This window comes from Microplitis mediator, chromosome 3 (assembly GCF_029852145.1).
Source record: "Microplitis mediator isolate UGA2020A chromosome 3, iyMicMedi2.1, whole genome shotgun sequence".
Taxonomy (NCBI): domain Eukaryota; kingdom Metazoa; phylum Arthropoda; class Insecta; order Hymenoptera; family Braconidae; genus Microplitis; species Microplitis mediator.
This window is the reverse complement of record NC_079971.1, coordinates 18,389,075-18,407,254: the sequence shown is the minus strand read 5'-3', so window position 1 is coordinate 18,407,254 and position 18,180 is coordinate 18,389,075. Positions and strand designations below refer to the sequence as shown.

At 35.0% G+C, this 18,180-nt stretch overlaps 5 protein-coding genes across 5 annotated transcripts; 2 read left to right on the top strand and 3 right to left on the bottom strand.

Annotated features, from left to right (window-relative positions):
• Positions 1 to 641: 641 nt before the first annotated feature.
• On the bottom strand, positions 642 to 1,448 carry LOC130665566 (histone H1-like). Its single transcript, XM_057466016.1, has one exon. The coding sequence runs from the start codon at positions 1,404 to 1,406 to the stop codon at positions 747 to 749; it is 660 nt and encodes a 219-aa protein (XP_057321999.1). The 5' UTR covers positions 1,407 to 1,448; the 3' UTR covers positions 642 to 746.
• Positions 1,449 to 5,140: 3,692 nt separating this feature from the next.
• LOC130665567 (histone H3-like) lies at positions 5,141 to 17,350 on the bottom strand. The gene is made up of 2 exons (XM_057466017.1): positions 17,007 to 17,350; positions 5,141 to 5,762 (listed from the first exon to the last, which is right to left on the bottom strand). The coding sequence occupies exons 1-2, from the start codon at positions 17,348 to 17,350 to the stop codon at positions 5,450 to 5,452; spliced, it is 657 nt and encodes a 218-aa protein (XP_057322000.1). The 3' UTR covers positions 5,141 to 5,449.
• Positions 6,052 to 6,778, top strand: LOC130665568 (histone H3). Its single transcript, XM_057466018.1, has one exon. The coding sequence runs from the start codon at positions 6,094 to 6,096 to the stop codon at positions 6,502 to 6,504; it is 411 nt and encodes a 136-aa protein (XP_057322001.1). The 5' UTR covers positions 6,052 to 6,093; the 3' UTR covers positions 6,505 to 6,778.
• LOC130665574 (histone H2B) lies at positions 9,374 to 9,775 on the bottom strand. The gene has a single exon (XM_057466023.1). The coding sequence runs from the start codon at positions 9,746 to 9,748 to the stop codon at positions 9,374 to 9,376; it is 375 nt and encodes a 124-aa protein (XP_057322006.1). The 5' UTR covers positions 9,749 to 9,775.
• On the top strand, positions 10,078 to 10,497 carry LOC130665572 (histone H2A). The gene has a single exon (XM_057466021.1). It carries the CDS (start codon positions 10,120 to 10,122, stop codon positions 10,495 to 10,497), a length of 378 nt encoding a protein of 125 aa, XP_057322004.1. The 5' UTR covers positions 10,078 to 10,119.
• Positions 17,351 to 18,180: the final 830 nt, after the last annotated feature.

Below are 18,180 nucleotides of genomic sequence, written 5' to 3'. Positions count from 1 at the left end.
TTGCTCTGGTTAGAAAATCTCATAGAATTCAATACCCTGGCGGTTTTGAATCACCCTGGAAACGAGGTGGAATTACAGTGGATCCAGGGCGGTTACACGGCGGGTTTTTTGTTATATTATCACCGTGATTACACGGTGTACCCACCGTGATTCCGCATACACCGCGTAATCACCGTGGAATCTCGGTGAATACACCGTGGAATCACGATGGGTACACCGTGTAACCATCGTGGAAACTCCGTGCATACACGGTGGTAAAAGGGCACAAACCCACCGTGTAACCACCCTGGATCCACCATGTTTCCACTCCCAGGGTGTTTCCAGAGTGATTCAAAACCGCCAGGGTAGATTCTCATAGGTGTTCCCATACAGGTTTTATCAAAATTAACGAGTTCTTACAAAAGCTATAATTAAGTATACGCTTTATACTTACAACTTTATAAACTTGTTTAGAAACTATGATATAAAACAATTAGTAGTGTTAAACGCCCAAAAGATGTTATACTCAAAGGATTTAATAGTGTAAAATATCATCCAATTTAAATATTTTTTCATTATTTTAAATCATAGTCTTTAACCATCAAGAGAGTGTCATAATAAAGACAAATATTAATCTCGAAGAGTTGGATACGTTTTAAAAAATTTGGGTGGTCCTGAAAAGGACCGTTGGTTTTGTTTCTTATATATGTATAATGTATATCGAGTATCTAATAATCAAACATCCCTAAGAATGTATGAGTGAGAATTTATTTTTTGGCTGTTGAGGTTTTCTTAGCTGGACCTTTTGTTGTTTTTGGTGCGGCAGCTTTCTTAGGTTTCGGCGATTTGGGTTTAGCTGTTGGACCCTTGGCAACTCTCTTAGCTTTTGGAGAAGCGGCGGCTTTAGTTTTTGGTAGAGCTTTAGCAGCTGGTTTCTTTGGCTCAGATTTCTTAGCTGGTGCCTTTTTAGGCGATGCAGGTTTCTTAGCAACTTTGGTTTCACCGGTTGCCTTCTTGGCTACTGGTTTCTTAGCAGCTGCAGGTTTTTTAGGAGCGGCAGCTTTCTTTGCAGCAGCTTTTGGCTTCGAGGCTGCTTTCTCTACTGGAAGTTTGAATGATCCAGAAGCACCTTTTCCTTTTGTTTGAACCAGAGTTCCCTTAATGACAGCTGCCTTAAGAAACTTTTTGATGAACGGTGCTTGTTTTTCAACATCAACCTTGTAGGTCGCAGCGATGTACTTCTTGATGGCTTGAAGGGATGATCCACCACGTTCACCAAGAGTTTTAATAGCGGCAGTAACCATGTCAGCAGCACTTGGATGAGTTGCTTTAGTTGCTGGTTTCTTGGCAGCAACTTTCTTAGGTGAATCGACCTTCGCCGGAACTTTCTCTTCAACCGGAGCCGGGGATACCGAAGTTGCAGTCATTGTGACTAATTTCCACGAGTAATACTTTTAAAACGAATAATAAGCTTCTGAAAACTGACGTAGACAGAATATGGCGCCACTGTGGTAAAACACTGAGTCCACACTTTCGCGCGGACCGTGGAGAGAGACTGCTTCAGTTCTTGCCAGAATCATGTCAACGGATTTAATTCAGCGGTGTTGAAACTTTAGAGAAACTTATAGTTTTTTAAATATATTGCAATCAATTTATGTTTAAAAAACATTTTTTCTTTTAACAAAATGCTTGACAATAGTTGAAACGATTTTATTTCTCTTAAAAACCTCAAAGTATCAAAAATATCTAGTATTTCATTAGGACACTATGGCTCCAGGGCCATAAGTCTTTCAACAATAACTTTAATAAACAATCATGTCAATATTTAATTGCCTTGAAATTTATTTTTAAAGTTGCTTCGATGTCTATTGTAGCTGTAGAAATTTTTGTAATCAGTACATATCCGTTTATTGTCCGAGAAATATTAAGATATATGTCTCTTGCCCAAGCGGAGTCAAAGTTTACTCTCTACTCATTATTGTTTCCATCCTACATAATGAAAAACTTTACGTGATTGTGTAAAAAAAAAGGACGTGTTATAATTTACTTGTAAATATTAAAATTTTTTTTGTGTAAATTTAACTCACTGCTATCATCTTGTTTGATCAGTTTTAATGACAGTAAAACAGCTTATTGACAATGATGAAATTTTGAATAATCCCACTATATTACAAACATTTTACAAAATATTTTTTTTTTTCAAATGAAAATAACCCTGAGGGATTTGATTTCACAGTGTTTTATACGATAGATATTAATAACTTTACTTTTTTTATGGAATTTTTGCCGTAAAAAAATCGGTAAATTTACCGTAATTTAGGTGAAAGCACCACATTTTAAGGTATAAATTCAACTATGGAAAGCTAATCGTAAAATACGGTATTTTTGCTGTAATTCACGGTATTTCACTGTTATTTACCTCATTTATCGTAAACTAGTGCCGCTGGAGTAAAGAAAAAAGTATTTTTTGTAGAAAACTTTCATTCTTGATGGTCATTTAACCCGTCAGCACTCCCGTTATGAGCATTTTGCTCACGCTCGATTTTAAACATGAATAACTTTTTTTTTTCAAATGGAACGAATAGTTGAAATTTTTTCTATCTTTGAATAGTTTTATCTATTTTCAGATTCCGCTTGAACAAAATTTGTTCGGTTGTCATAGAAATTATAAAAAAAATTTTTTTTATGCTCCTCAAAAAATGTGAGCATTTTCCTCATCACGGGCGTAAAGGCGTAAGTAAAAAAATTCTACGTTCGGTTACTCTCGTGACTGCTCGTCTACCTTCGGCAGTCTGCGAAGTTATTCGGTTGAATTCATTAAAGTTTAAATTACGTTTATTAATCGTCAATAAATTACAATTATCATTTATTTATTATTTATTATTCTTATAATACATAGAGTGATTAATTTATGAAAAATATTTTCTTGCTTAAAATTTGAAAAAATTTGTTTGATGCCTAGGCGTTAAGCGTGAGCAAAACTCTCATCACGGGCGTAAAGTATACCGAAAAGCTGACGGGAGTGCTGACGGGTTAATAATGTGTTTTCCAATCCTCTTTTATTCTCTTGAATCCTCCACGGGAACAGAAATTAAATATTATTTTAGAATTAAAAAGAATTAGTTAAAATTAAACTTTTTGAATCCTTCTTTATTCTTTTCAATCCACCGCGAGAACAGAAATTGCAACATTATTTTAGAATTAAAAAGAATTAGTTAGAATTAAACTTTTTCGAATCCTCTTTTATACTTTCGAATCCTCCGTGCGATCAGAAATTACAATATTATTTTAGAATTCAAAAGGATAAGTTAGGATTAAAAATATTTAATCCGTTTTTATTCTTTTTAATTCTAAAACGATAATAATTTTTTCGCTAGACGAAGGAGAATTAAAAAGGATTCATTTTATGTTTGATCTGAATTCTCCGGAGAATTAAGAGTATTGAAGAGTATTAAGTAGTATTAAATATGTGTACTTTTTTAATCCTTTTAATTCACTTTTTTAACCAGGGAAGGTAATAGACGTCTTCCTTTGATTGTATATTATTAAAATCTAAAAATATAATTTTAAATAGTTTTTAAATAGTTCAAAGGGTGCAATAAAAATTTAAAATCCCTTTGAATCAGTTAGGAGACATGGAAAATATTTTTTTTTATCAAATGTTATTTAAATTGCTCACAAATAATTGTTCTCGTACTTTTACTTAGTTTTTTAAGAAATGTTTTACTACTGCAACGCACATATCTAAGGTAAATGTCCCAATACCGAAACAACGAAGGGTGTACGACTGATTTTTATCGTTTTAAACATATTTAAATAGATAAAAAAAAAAAAAATAATTTGTTACATCATTCAAATTGGACATTTACCTATTCAAAAATAATCTAATTCATTAATTTTGCGTAAATTTAATAGATATCAAAAAAATTTTTCTACGACACCCGAAAGTATTGTCCCCATATCGGAATTCGCTTGACCTAATACCGGAACTTTGAATTAAATGAGTGTTATTTTTCAAGTAAATGAGTTCAAAAAAATTTCAAAAGACAAATTTCTTTCATTAATTAATAATAAATATAAAATATTGTAAGAAGGAACACTTTAATATATTTCACTTGCTAGTAGATAGAACCAAATATTTATTTAACAGTTAAACATTATTAAACCCGACAACTAATCGTATAATATGGACAGTTGATAATAAGTAATATAATAAGGGAAAGGGTGAGAGTAGCTAGATGAGGTCACGTTGGGTACTTTCGGAGGGCCCCGTCGGAATGCCTCTTCTTCGTCCGCCTCAATGTCCATCTCGCTCTTCTCTAGTAGGGGTGAACCTTGTCACAGGCTGGGGATAGCTCCTGACGTCAGAGGCTACAGGCCTCAAGATACCTTCTCAGCAAAAAGCTCGGTACCCCCATGAAAAAAATTAATAAAAAAAATATATGTTAAAATATAAAAAAAATATATTTTTCATATAAAAAAAATATATTAAAAATCTATGAAATATATTAAAAACCTATGAGAATCTACCCTGGCGGTTTTGAATCACTCTGGAAACACCCTGGGAGTGGAAACATGGTGGATCCAGGGTGGTTACACGGTGGGTTTGTGCCCTTTTACCACCGTGTATGCACGGAGTTTCCACGATGGTTACACGGTGTACCCATCGTGATTCCACGGTGTATTCACCGAGATTCCACGGTGATTACGCGGTGTATGCGGAATCACGGTGGGTACACCGTGTAATCACGGTGATAATATAACAAAAAACCCGCCGTGTAACCGCCCTGGATCCACTGTAATTCCACCTCGTTTCCAGGGTGATTCAAAACCGCCAGGGTATTGAATTCTATGAGATTTTCTAACCAGAGCAAAATATTGTCAATAACAATAGTTCATTATTCAGGACAAAAGTACTATTCAATTTTTGAATATAAATAATACATAATCAGGTAATATTATTGTTGATAGAGATAGAAAAAAGATTCGAGTGGTGGCATTGGGTAAAGCTTACAAAGATATTGATCAAAACAGCTGCGCTTCAACTTAAATCTCTAGTTAATCTCCCAAAAATGAAATTCTAGCACTTGAGATTATTTATACGAATAACTTCCTACATATCGTAATTGGTGTTGAGTACTATTGCAAATAGGTTTATGAATGGGTTTTTAATCGGAATAAGGCAAATTTTCCATGATACAACTCAAATAATGCATTTTAGATGTACTGTAGGTAGATATGTCGATGATAAAATATACCGTTTGTTTATTAAGGCGTTCTTTTGTAGTTTTATTATTCAAGATAATTAGGGTTCATAAATTGGTTACATAGAATAGTGAGCAAATACAGAACAAATGATGCAATCAATAATATTTAAGAATAAAACTCGATTTACTTTTTACGTATGAAAAATTTGGTGGCCCTGAAAAGGGCCGTTTGGTTTAATGAATTGCTGGGTCGAGTGATAAAATTAGCCTCCAAAACCGTAGAGAGTACGGCCTTGACGTTTCAGAGCGTAGACAACGTCCATGGCGGTGACAGTCTTACGCTTAGCGTGCTCGGTGTAGGTAACTGCGTCACGGATAACGTTTTCAAGGAAGACCTTGAGAACTCCACGGGTTTCTTCGTAGATCAGACCGGAGATACGCTTGACTCCACCACGACGAGCCAGACGACGGATAGCTGGTTTAGTGATACCCTGGATGTTATCACGAAGAACTTTACGATGCCGCTTGGCTCCTCCTTTTCCCAATCCTTTTCCTCCCTTACCACGACCAGTCATGATTGCGAGTTAAGAACTTTTAAGTAAACACTGACAAAGTTAGACTGAGAATGCTCCAAAACCGATTTTGAGCCTGTTTATAAAGACGTTCTTAGATTTACTCCTACCCCTCGAATTGGACGAATCAGAGCGGTGGTGCATTTTTCTCCTACTCTCAGAAATCGACCAATCAAAGTGATTGGCTAAATTACCCCTTCCACCGAGAAAAAAGACGAATTGCGCGCCATCTGCTCTGCGAGTCAACAAAAAGGCGATTTTCGGCTTCGAAAACTCATTCTGTTCTAAGTTTCTGAACGTAATACTACGGTTATTCGGAGATAAACTAGCTTATCATGGCTCGTACTAAGCAAACTGCTCGTAAGTCGACTGGTGGAAAGGCTCCACGTAAACAACTGGCTACCAAGGCCGCCCGTAAGAGCGCGCCAGCCACTGGTGGTGTCAAGAAGCCACATCGTTACCGTCCTGGAACAGTCGCTCTTCGTGAGATCCGTCGTTACCAGAAGAGTACTGAGCTCCTCATCCGTAAATTACCATTTCAACGTTTGGTGCGTGAAATCGCTCAGGACTTCAAGACCGACCTGAGATTCCAAAGCTCAGCCGTGATGGCCCTCCAGGAAGCCAGCGAAGCCTACCTCGTTGGTCTTTTTGAAGACACCAACCTCTGTGCCATCCACGCCAAGCGTGTTACCATCATGCCCAAGGACATCCAATTAGCCCGTCGTATTCGAGGAGAACGTGCTTAAGTTATTACAACATCAAAACTTAATAAACCAAACGGCCCTTTTCAGGGCCATCAAATTTTTCATACGAAGAAAGTTTAACTCGTTTCTCGTTTATTTTATTGGTTACAATTGAAAAACAATGAAATGCCATATTTATCCCAATTTCCCAACAATACCATACACGCTTTTCTTTCAATTAAACACTGCCTAATCATACTAATGCATTTGCCTGCAAAATACTAGTACTGCTGATAATATTAGGGTACAATTTTTGTTATTTATAAAAATATATATTTTAATGAATAAAGTCTATTGAAGAATTTAGTAGTCCCAAAAATCCAGCGCTAAAACAAAATACGAATATTTTCATCATATACTTTTATATTTGTAGAATTTCTGTTTACAATTTTAGGTGCTACGTATTCATCTTAGAGGGTTTGTTTTTGTTAAAATATATGTATGCCTGTTTGCTTGCAAACTTTACCAATTTCGTTGTTATGTTTTATATTTTTCTCTCATTTGATTGTATTATTAGTGACGCAGAACAAATAATCATGCGGATTTGTTTTTTTTTTCAAATATTAATAGATTTCATTATATATAAAAATCTAAACTAACTACAATCCAATATCAATGAATACCTGCACAATATTATTAATTTACGGATAATATGTATATAAAATTAAAAAATAATATATACAATTTAATGTGAGGAAATCGCATGACCTTGACAAGTCGGTTAGAAAGCACAACCTCTCCGCTTCGAATTCGAGACGTGCAATAATGAAAAACAAAAGTACACAATAATAGACAACACCGAAAAGTATAAAAAGTTTGAAATAAAAAAAAAATACACGAAGTAAGAAGAGTAAATCATTCCAAACCCGCGATTGTTGTGAATTTTTAAAAAAGAAAAAAATTATTTTTAGTTAACAATAATGTACGATTCAAGTCAAGGGATGTGATTAATTGAAAATAAAAAAAATAAGCAAGGCGCCTAACACGAAAAAAAAATATTTCTTGGCGCACAAAAATTTCACTTGTTCAATCAAATTCTTGTCATTATCAATTGAAAACAAAAATTTCTCAGGGCGAGAAAATATTGTTTGTTAGATGCATTTACCTCTCGCTTTTCCTTTACTATTAAAGCGAGCGTTTGAATGGTTACTTTGTTCAATCACCTATGAGGTAAATTAAGAAACATCATGGGATTTTTAGTATTGAAATAATCGAGGAGCTTTATGCTTAGATTTTGTAGTTGAAAAATCGCAGTTGATTTCTGATGATATAGTGGAAGATAATTTAAAAAAAGGATTTATTTAATTGAGGTTAACTCAGCAACATAAATACATTAACAATCTTACCCTGATTAAAAAAGTTCATTGAAAAGTATTGAAAAAGATGAGAATTGAATCCTTTTGAATACTTTCTATACCCCAAAGTTTTCATTTGGACATAAAATTAATACTATTCAATCCCAAAATAATATAAGAATTTCTAAACTTCCGAGGAATTGGAAAAGATTCAAATGAATTGATATTTTTAATCTTTCTGAATACTTTGCAATACCAAAAAAGTTTCGAGTCTTAGAGTCACGTAGGGGATTATGAAGAATTCAAATGAATTGAAAGTTTTGAATCGTTCTGAATCCTTCTCAATACCAAAATAATTCCATATTGGAAGGTATTGAAATGATGAAAGATTAAATTCTTTTCAATACTTTTGAATTCCATTTCAAGGGGGTATTCTGGTCTAGAGACATGAATTTTAGGTAATTTCTGAAGTGCTGTAAAAAAAAAGCAAGCAATATTTTAAGTATCGATTTTTTTATACATTATTTATTCACATTAGAAGCATACTAAAAAAAATTAAAAAGTAAAAAAAATTCAAAATTCTGTTAGTTATCAGCTGATGAAGTGGGGAGTCTCAAAAATTTGGTGCGTGACCATACCCACGATCTTAACTCTCCTAGCAATCGGAAACCAAAAAATAACAAAGATTATCAATCTATAATAATGTCGCAATGTCTGGAACTACGGAAAAGTTGGAAAAATTTTTTTTTACAAAATGGCGACTGCCTAAAGAAAAAAAAAATTTTGTACCACTTTTTTGGACATTCTTCGATTTTTTAAAAATAATAAAAATGAAAATTTGGGGATGGCCGTAGTTCCGGACATAGATAAATCCCTAAAGAAGACTCTCTTAAAATTTCAAGTAAATCGGTTTGGTAGAACCTGAGAAATCACGGGTATCAGATTCAAAAAGACAGTTCTGAGAAAAACGCGTTTAAAGTTTCAAGTAAAATTTTTGCAGTCTAAGTCATAAAATTATATTTTTAACTTACATTTATTCAATCTGCCATTCCTGCTGCATACATCGGACCTTCCTCGTTATATATATATATATATATATATATATATAACGAAACAAAAGGGCTTACTAAGAAATATAGATTCAGGTAGTCGGAGAATCCATTATGTCTTTTGTTCGATTAGTTGCAGCTCAACCGGTTTGGATGCCAGCTCAGCAAAATACTTATTTCTCCGAAAATAATTTGAATTTTGAAAAATCCTCTTGTAGACATATTCTTAAATAGTTAAACTATGAAAATATGAAAAAAAAAATCGATTTTTTTTTATTTCTAGACCAGAATACCCCCTTAAGAATTAGAAAGTATTCAAATAATCGAAATTTCAATTCCATTCAATACTTTCCAAAACTTCCGTGAGATTGAAAAGAATTGAAATAATTTTCAATCCTTTTCAATGAACTTTTTTAATCAGACTAATATTGTTTAAATGTAAACTTAAAACTTGAGAAGCATTAGTACGTTTTAAAAAATTTGGTGGCCCTGAAAAGGGCCGTTTGGTTGATTGAGGGAATAAGAAGTTTATTTAGAGCTGGTGTACTTGGTGACGGCTTTGGTTCCTTCACTGACGGCGTGCTTGGCCAATTCGCCAGGTAATAGAAGACGCACTGCAGTTTGAATTTCCCGGGAGGTGATGGTGGAACGTTTGTTGTAATGCGCAAGTCTGGACGCCTCAGCTGCAATACGTTCAAAGATATCATTGACGAAACTGTTCATGATACTCATGGCTTTACTAGAGACACCAGTATCAGGATGAACTTGTTTCAACACTTTGTAGATGTAGATGGCGTAACTTTCCTTACGCTTCTTCTTGCGTCCTTTTTTATCGGACTTGGTAATGTTCTTCTGGGCCTTGCCCGACTTTTTCACGGCTTTACCGCTTGTTTTAGGAGGCATGATGATCACTGATTCAACACTAGTACAAGACTGGAGTCAAAATGTGAATTGGCCAACATTTCGTTTCTTTTTTAACAGCTAACGCATTGGTATGGTCGGACCAATGATATTGCGTACCATCGGGTGGAGAGGATACCCGTAATCCTATTGGATCGCAGGTACCGAAACAAAATAATAACAATATTAATCGTGTCGGTACCTGCGATCGAATAAAAAAAAAGTATCGATGGAGGGGATAATTCCTTCACTGTGAGTGGCTCGCAGTAACCGACATAAAGTTGGGAAATACAGTGACTTTTGCTGCCAGAAGCACAATTCGTCTCTGACGCTCTTGAGTAAATTTCGTGTTCCGTTCACTCTAACTTAAAATCATGTCTGGTCGCGGTAAAGGTGGTAAAGTAAAGGGAAAGTCAAAGACTCGTTCAAGTCGTGCTGGACTTCAGTTCCCAGTGGGTCGTATTCATCGTATGCTGCGCAAAGGTAACTACGCAGAACGTGTCGGAGCTGGTGCTCCAGTGTACTTAGCAGCTGTTATGGAATACCTTGCTGCTGAAGTACTCGAGTTGGCAGGTAACGCTGCTCGTGATAACAAGAAGACCCGTATCATTCCACGTCATCTCCAACTGGCCATCCGTAACGATGAAGAATTAAATAAACTTCTTTCTGGAGTTACTATCGCTCAAGGTGGAGTCCTGCCCAACATCCAAGCTGTCTTATTGCCCAAGAAAACCGAAAAAAGCAGCTCATAAATCGCTTTCGCATCTCCATATAAACAAAACGGCCCTTTTCAGGGCCACCAAATTTTTTAAAACGTACGAAATTCTTTAGTTTATAAATTTTTGTAACTTGATACAAGTATACTTATGTAAAATTTCAATTGTCGTCGCCAAAATGATGGATAATATTTATTCTTTTTTATCTTATCTATCTTTTCGCTGACCTGTTCATTATTCTATTCTGATTCACTAATTCTATGAACAGTCGAATTCCACGGACTGGCCACAGTCGGACTGGCCACTTTTTAGAACATACATAAACGACAATCTTATCATCAATAAACATATTAAAACTAAAGGAGACGTTGACAGTGGAATAGATAATTTAACTAACATAATAACTGAAGCTAAAAACATAGCAATACCGAAACAGAAGCACAAAACATATATGCAAGAACTAACCTCACACATACAACAAATTATTGAAGACAGAAACATGTACAGAAGAAAATATCAAAGAGATAGACTAGACGCGAACAAACAAATGAAAAATAAATTAAGTAACCTAGTAAATCAGGAAATCAAGAAACACACAAACGACAAATGGAACAGCAAACTTGAAAAACTCAATGTAAAGGACAATTCCATATGGAAAACTGCCAAGTCCTTTACCAAAAAATTCGAAAATACAACACCAACACTACACAGCTCGACAGGACTTGTATTTACGGACATAGACAAAGCTAATGCACTCGCAGAAAATTTTGAAAAAGTACACCATCTCACAGAAAATGACGGAAACCTAGAAACAGATATTAACATAAATCAAATATATGCAAAACTACGAAACGAACCTATAGACTATGACAGTATAGAGCTGACTTCACCAAAAGAAATACACAACGCCATTAAAAAGACAAAACCAAAAAAAGCCCCAGGACCAGATGACCTACAAAATATTATACTCAAAAACCTACTGAAAAAAGCAATCGTACAGTTTACATAATCTACAACCAATGCTTTACACTATCATATTTTCCAGAGGAATGGAAAAAGGCTGTTGTACTTGCTTTTCCCAAACCTGGCAAAGACAAACTGTTCCCTCAAAATTACAGACCGATTAGCTTATTGTCAACATTAAGCAAAATCTTTGAAATAATCATACTTAACAGAATTAAAAAATGGGAAAATACAAATAAACAAATGATTGAGGAGCAGTTTGGCTTCAGAGAGCGGAGAAGCACTGTACAACAGCTAGCTCGAATCACAAATCATATAGCAAACAACTTTAACATTAACAAATCAACAGTCACGTTGCTCTTGGATATTGAAAAGGCCTTCGACACTGTCTGGCACGAAGGCTGAAGGCCTCATTGTAAAACTATTCCTCATAGGAATACCACGATACCTAGTAAAATTAATGCTACACTACCTACATAAAAGATCTTTCACAGTAAATGTTAACAATGCACTATCAGATATTCAACACATTGCTGCTGGTGTGCCACAGGGGTCCATTCTGGGCCCAGTCCTTTTTATTTACTTTATAAATGACCTCCCAATAGATGACGATACTATTACCGCACTTTTCGCTGACGACACAGCTATACTCAGATCCTCATGGAATAAAAAGACAGCACTCAATAAAATCCAAAACACACTTGACAACTTTCTTAAATACTATAACACATGGAAAATCAAAGTCAATGCTGCTAAAACGGAGATCATTTTTAGCCAAAAATATAAATTAAAAAAAACCGAAAAAGATCTCACAATAAAAATAAACAACGAAACAATATTACCTAAAAATGAAGTTAAATATTTAGGAATGACCCTTGATAAAAAATTAACTCATTATAGTCATATATATCTAAAGCTTGCAATAAAGCATACCAAATAAAAAATCTACTATACCCACTCATATGTGCGAAAAGTATATTGTCAATTAAAATCAAATTACTCCTGTACAAAATGTTAATAAAACCTATCCTACTTTATGCAACCCCCATCTGGAGCAATGCTTGTAATACTTCAATAAATAAAATAAGAATAGTACAAAACAAAATCCTCAGAAGTATAAGCCAAGCCAGACCAGATGAAACCACTGAAAGCATTAGAAAAAACTAAATATTCAAGACATTACAAAAGACATATATGACCAAACAAACACTTTTTACAACGTTAGTATCAAAACCCATAAAATCCTAAAAAACGTAGGAATATGGGACGAAAATACAGCACCATTTAAAATAAAACATAAACTACCTCATAGTCTACTACTGTAAAAACAAAAGTAAACATGTAAATACTGTAAATAATGTAAATAAATGTACTAGTTTTAAGTTAATATGTAAGTTAGATGTTAAGTATAAAAAGAAATATATGGGCTTTTTTAAATTTTTTACCCGACTTGAAATCACAAATAAATAACAAATAAACCAATCTACATTTAAAATTTAAAACATAAACATATTTGGTTAGTTTTTTATAAAACGGGAACAAAATAAAACTATACAAACATTGTCAAACATGTATTACGAATAAAATATAAATAAAAGACTACAAAAAAAAAAAAAAAAAAAAATGGTCAAAATAGAGGGGAAGTTCCGACCTAATGATGCTCAACTGTATTTATAGTGATATTTTTTTCGTGCAGTGGTGGTTGAAATTTCGATAAACCCTCTAAAGAGTTCATTGTAACTTTTATGCATGTGTAGCAAAAAGTTAAACCAACAATGGTGTTGCTTACTGTTAAGCGTGTTCCAAGCGATGATGAACTGAACCGTTTACGTCTGCGCAGGGGACATTTTCTTTCTTGGTTTATTTGGCATATACATGACTCATCATATATATAGCAACTAATGAAATGCTTTCAAATTTTTTCTTCAATACGCTAGCTATGCTTGAATAAATAAATATGAAAACGTGTAAACAAATATTCTATTAAAGATAAATACTGTGCAAAGTTTTATTACGGGAGTACTGATCTGCAATATAAATGTAAAACAACAAAGTATTGTTATATAAAGCTAATGAATAAAGAGATAAAGTAAACGTATCATACATCAATCTACAATGCTAAGTTACTAGAATAGAGAGATTAGGTCTTTTTTAAGGGAAAAGAACTGGTCTAGAAATCAGCTTTTCCAAAGTAAGGTGAATTTTTAATACTTTATGAAGACTGGAAATGGGTAAAAAAAATGCACCATCAGCTGTTAGGCGAAAAAATAAGAATCGAGAACTATTAGAAAATTAATCAATCAACAAACAGGTATTCTACAATCGTCTAAGTGACTTATTTGACTCCTTAATTCATAATCTTTCGAAACAGTATTACTGTCATACTTCCATCCACTGATTATTCAATTTCATTTCTATTTTAACAGGCGCTCTTACTTTTTTCTCTCTCACACCCAAGTGAGCGAGTGGTATTGTCTTTGTTGCACTAATACACTAATCAGAAACTTTGGTCGAGCTTGTCTCTCAAACAAGCGAAGTCGGATTCAAAGTAAAGTCAGTGGACTATGTGGATAACCTCAAGTTTATATAATTTTCATAAAGTAATCATTTAGGTTCAATATTTCAAATATTTTATTTCATATTACCAATATTCGGTGTTGTCAATAATGTAAGTAACATCTAGATCACATTTTTAAAATTACATTAAATGATACTGTAAACCAGGAAAGCCTGTTTTTATGCACACACATGTACGGAAACATGCGTGATAATGTATCACAATTAGGCGTTACAAGATTTCAAGAGAATTTTAATTATAAATTTTTTTCTCAATATTTATACTTTAGCGTAAATGAGAGAATTATTCTTTTTTTCAAGTCTTTTGTAATACAACTTGATCAGTAAATATTTACTTTCACGATGTGTACTTTTAATCTGTTCCGATCATTTTTGGCCTCGGACTAAAAACTCCGAATAAATATGCTTGGAAAATTTTAATCGGAAAATAATGAAATTAAATATACTATTTTTCAATTGAGTTTCAAACGGCGTTTTTAATCAGAGTACACGTTTCAAATTCGTCAGTCATATCATTTGACAAATGCCATTTACATAGAAGCAATGTCTATGAACCTCAATAAGGGTAAAAAAAATTTAACAACATAGACAAGAAGTCTGTAGTGATCATATTTCAATTCGTCATGTGATAGTATAATTTAATCGGCATAATTCAATACAAATTTTAAACAGGTACCACCTCAGTTAAATTTCTAACTCGATCAATCGGTGTAACCTAATCGGTTTAACATAGTGATGTTTTCATTACATTATATTATGGAAGTGATGTAAATAATTACGATATAAAAGTATTATGCACTGTAAATAATTGTCTGGTAGTGAACACGACATTCTTTATTACTACTAACTCTGTTTCAAAAATCAGATAGGTTCTTATAGCTGTATGTATAAGGCCTATGTTATGTCCAAGCGACATAACATATATCCCAGTCCCTTGATTTGAGTCAAGACACTTAAATCCTTTACTCGGGTAACGGAGACCACGTTATTTGGTGCCGAGCATGAATAATAGGAATAATAGGAGGAGTGTATGTGCGTTCTTGAAGTTAGCAATAAAAATGTCAGGAATTACAGATGCGGTTTGTTTATTGAAGACAGTTATTCAGAATGTACACAAGTCGATGATGATTAAAATAATCGGTGGTTGCTGGACAGGACACTCGGACATCTCCCAGATTTGACTGCTTCTGATTGGCGGCAAGTAGTTGGAGGTAAATTACGTTTTGCAGGTGCTTCTGGTTCACTTCGACAATTTCACTGGTCACCATCACTTAAACTAATTCGCTGCCGCACTCGAATGAAAGATTATTCGGATTATCAAAATGTTGTTGCGAGATTCACGACGCGACGAATTGCCCGATGATTTTCGTTAAGTTAAGATCAAATATCGAGGTTAATCTCGAGTGAATTTATAAGATGCACGCTAGCTAAATTTTATTCGTAAATTTAGAACCGCACTGATTACCGAGAAAAGTGGTAAGAATTTATTAGTAATTTGTTGCAAAGACGGAATAAATCGATTAAGTCGAAATGATTTTATTGCAATTTGAAGGTTGGAAAAAATATATTCAAAAATTGAAAACGCCAGAGAGAGCGAACGACCGAGCGAGCGAACGAGCTAACGAGCTTGCTTTTTGTAACAACCGATGGGTCTTTTTATACTCTCGAGACTGGATACTGGCGAGGGAGAATTTTTGGACTGTTGGGGCACTGGAGGGTTATTTTTCTGAATTGCGTAGGGGGCATGGGTGGTTCTATTTTTGAGAGAACCAATATGCCTTGACTTAGTTACAGGTGGGTGGTAAATCTAGCACCTTGGTAAGGTAAATAGATGCATAATTCCCTTAAAATTGAGAGAGATACAAATTGTGATAAGGAGGGAAGTAGGTGGGCCCTAGGTATGTAGTTACTAGAAATTTGGAAGAGGCGGGATAAGACATTACGTGATAGGGTAATGAGGAAGTGGAGGGAGTAATATCCTAGGCGGAATAGGGGAACGTATAAGTTAGTTTCATAGAATAAGATAGGTAGCTAGGCCAGGCAAGTAGGGGGCCATTGATAAGCTCCTTGTTAAATTCTTATCTTGTGAACACAAAGACTCTCGACTGCTAGAGCTAGTAACAATGACTACTCTGGACATCATAATTTACAAGAGATTCTTTATTATAATCTTGGTTTTATATTTATGTTTACACAGCTGCTTCTAGTTGGTAACGTCTTTCTTTTAATTCGGAGAATCGGTACCGAGGTAATATTAAGATTTATTATCTTGCCGTTGAAACGCGGAGTAGCCGTTATCTCTAACTAGAACAAGGCAAGGTGGATAGAAAAGAATAGTATGTACTAGGTTTAAATTTTTATAAAAACCGGATGTGAGTAAGTCTCGGTAAATATGGGGTAGTCAAGTGATGACTCGCTGCGGGTAAAAGAACGCAGCTGAGGAATTTGGCCTCGATAATAATTTTTATTTTATATTTAAATTCCGAGAACTACCGACGATCGCCTCGTACATTTATGCCGGTTAAGCCGAATTGAATATTCTTCCATTGTGAGCACTTGCAAGATAAAAAAAAAGACTGAGTTTACTGACGATGAAATGCTCGCAAGAGCACTATTTTTATTCGTTATAATAGCCATTACAAAATTTCCTGAGCACCTTAGAACGCAACACCTATGTGTATCAACTATAGCATTTCTTATAGAACTCATTCATTCTTATAAAATCTCTATGAAAATTTATGAGAATCTATTGCATTCTATGAGATTTTCTAAACAGGGAATCTACTATGCATTTTGTATTAGAATAAAAAATATAATTATTAAGTGCAATCAGAGTTGATGAACAAGAGAATGACTTGTTGAATTTTCTTAGTATGAAATATTTGATGGCCCTGAAAAGGGCCGTTTGTTTTTCATTAGTTTCTGATGTCGAAATAACTTAAGCACGTTCTCCTCGAATACGACGGGCCAACTGAATATCCTTGGGCATGATGGTAACACGCTTGGCGTGGATGGCACAGAGATTGGTGTCTTCAAAAAGACCAACGAGGTAGGCTTCGCTGGCTTCCTGGAGGGCCATCACGCCTGAGCTCTGGAATCGGAGATCAGTCTTGAAATCTTGAGCGATTTCACGAACCAGACGTTGAAATGGTAATTTACGGATGAGAAGTTCTGTGCTCTTCTGGTAGCGACGAATTTCACGGAGAGCTACTGTTCCAGGACGGTAACGATGAGGTTTCTTGACTCCTCCGGTGGCTGGTGCACTCTTACGGGCGGCTTTGGTAGCCAGTTGTTTACGTGGAGCCTTTCCACCAGTCGACTTACGCGCAGTTTGCTTGGTACGAGCCATGACAAGTTAGTTAGAGATTTAATGTAACGATACGTTCAAGAGATTGTGGTGATTGAAAAAAGCGGCGGCAGTCTTGGCTTTTTCGTCAACTTTCTGGTCGCATGCGCGTTCTGATTCGTTCATTTTCGGTAGAGAGGGATAATTTATCGAACGTCTCTGCGATTGGTTCCAACTCAAAAGCGAGAGAAAAATTGGTCATTGGCTGAAACTGAGCAGAGAGGGAAATCATAAGAAAGTGCTTATAACTGGCCACTTTTGGTGGCAAGTTCATTATTTGATGATCATTCGACTCCCTCTCGATAACAAGATTACGATCAGAATTCGGCATTGATTCAGTTCTTCGGAATTCGAAGATTACGATTAGGAAGAAGAATTGGATTCGACTCACAACTCTCGAACTGAACACATCGCTCGAGATTCAAAGTGCAAAGTGAAACACAGTTAAACATTACAAGCGACAACCTCAAGAAAAAAAATCAAAGAAGCCAGATGGCTTCTTTAAAAACTAAGATGAAACAAATAAAGCGGAAGAAACATAAGCCTCCGCAGAAGGACGACCAAGCCAAGGATGCAGCGGCCAAAAAAGCCAAAATTAACGCAGACCAAATTAAAAATGATGACATGGAAACTACACACAGCAAAAGTGAAGACAGTGACGATGAGCCACAAGAATTACCTAAATTCAGAAGTGTGCCGATCATCGTGGACATCAAAAGCAAAACTCATGACCAAATTGTCGACCTGATTAACCTAATAAACGAAACTACCACAAACACCAAATACAAATTTTCGGAAGTCAGAATGACACTCTACCCGCAATGCAAAGAAGA

Coding starts and splice junctions, on each gene's coding strand:
- LOC130665566 (XM_057466016.1), bottom strand. CDS start 1,406: ATGACTGCAACTTCGGTATCCCCGGCTCCGGTTGAAGAGAAAGTTCCG.
- LOC130665568 (XM_057466018.1), top strand. CDS start 6,094: ATGGCTCGTACTAAGCAAACTGCTCGTAAGTCGACTGGTGGAAAGGCT.
- LOC130665574 (XM_057466023.1), bottom strand. CDS start 9,748: ATGCCTCCTAAAACAAGCGGTAAAGCCGTGAAAAAGTCGGGCAAGGCC.
- LOC130665572 (XM_057466021.1), top strand. CDS start 10,120: ATGTCTGGTCGCGGTAAAGGTGGTAAAGTAAAGGGAAAGTCAAAGACT.
- LOC130665567 (XM_057466017.1), bottom strand. CDS start 17,350: ATGGCTCGTACCAAGCAAACTGCGCGTAAGTCGACTGGTGGAAAGGCT. Junction 5,763..17,006: donor AATCTCTGTGCCATCCACGC/CAAGCGTGTTAC, acceptor TTAACTCGCAAT/CATGACTGGTCGTGGTAAGG.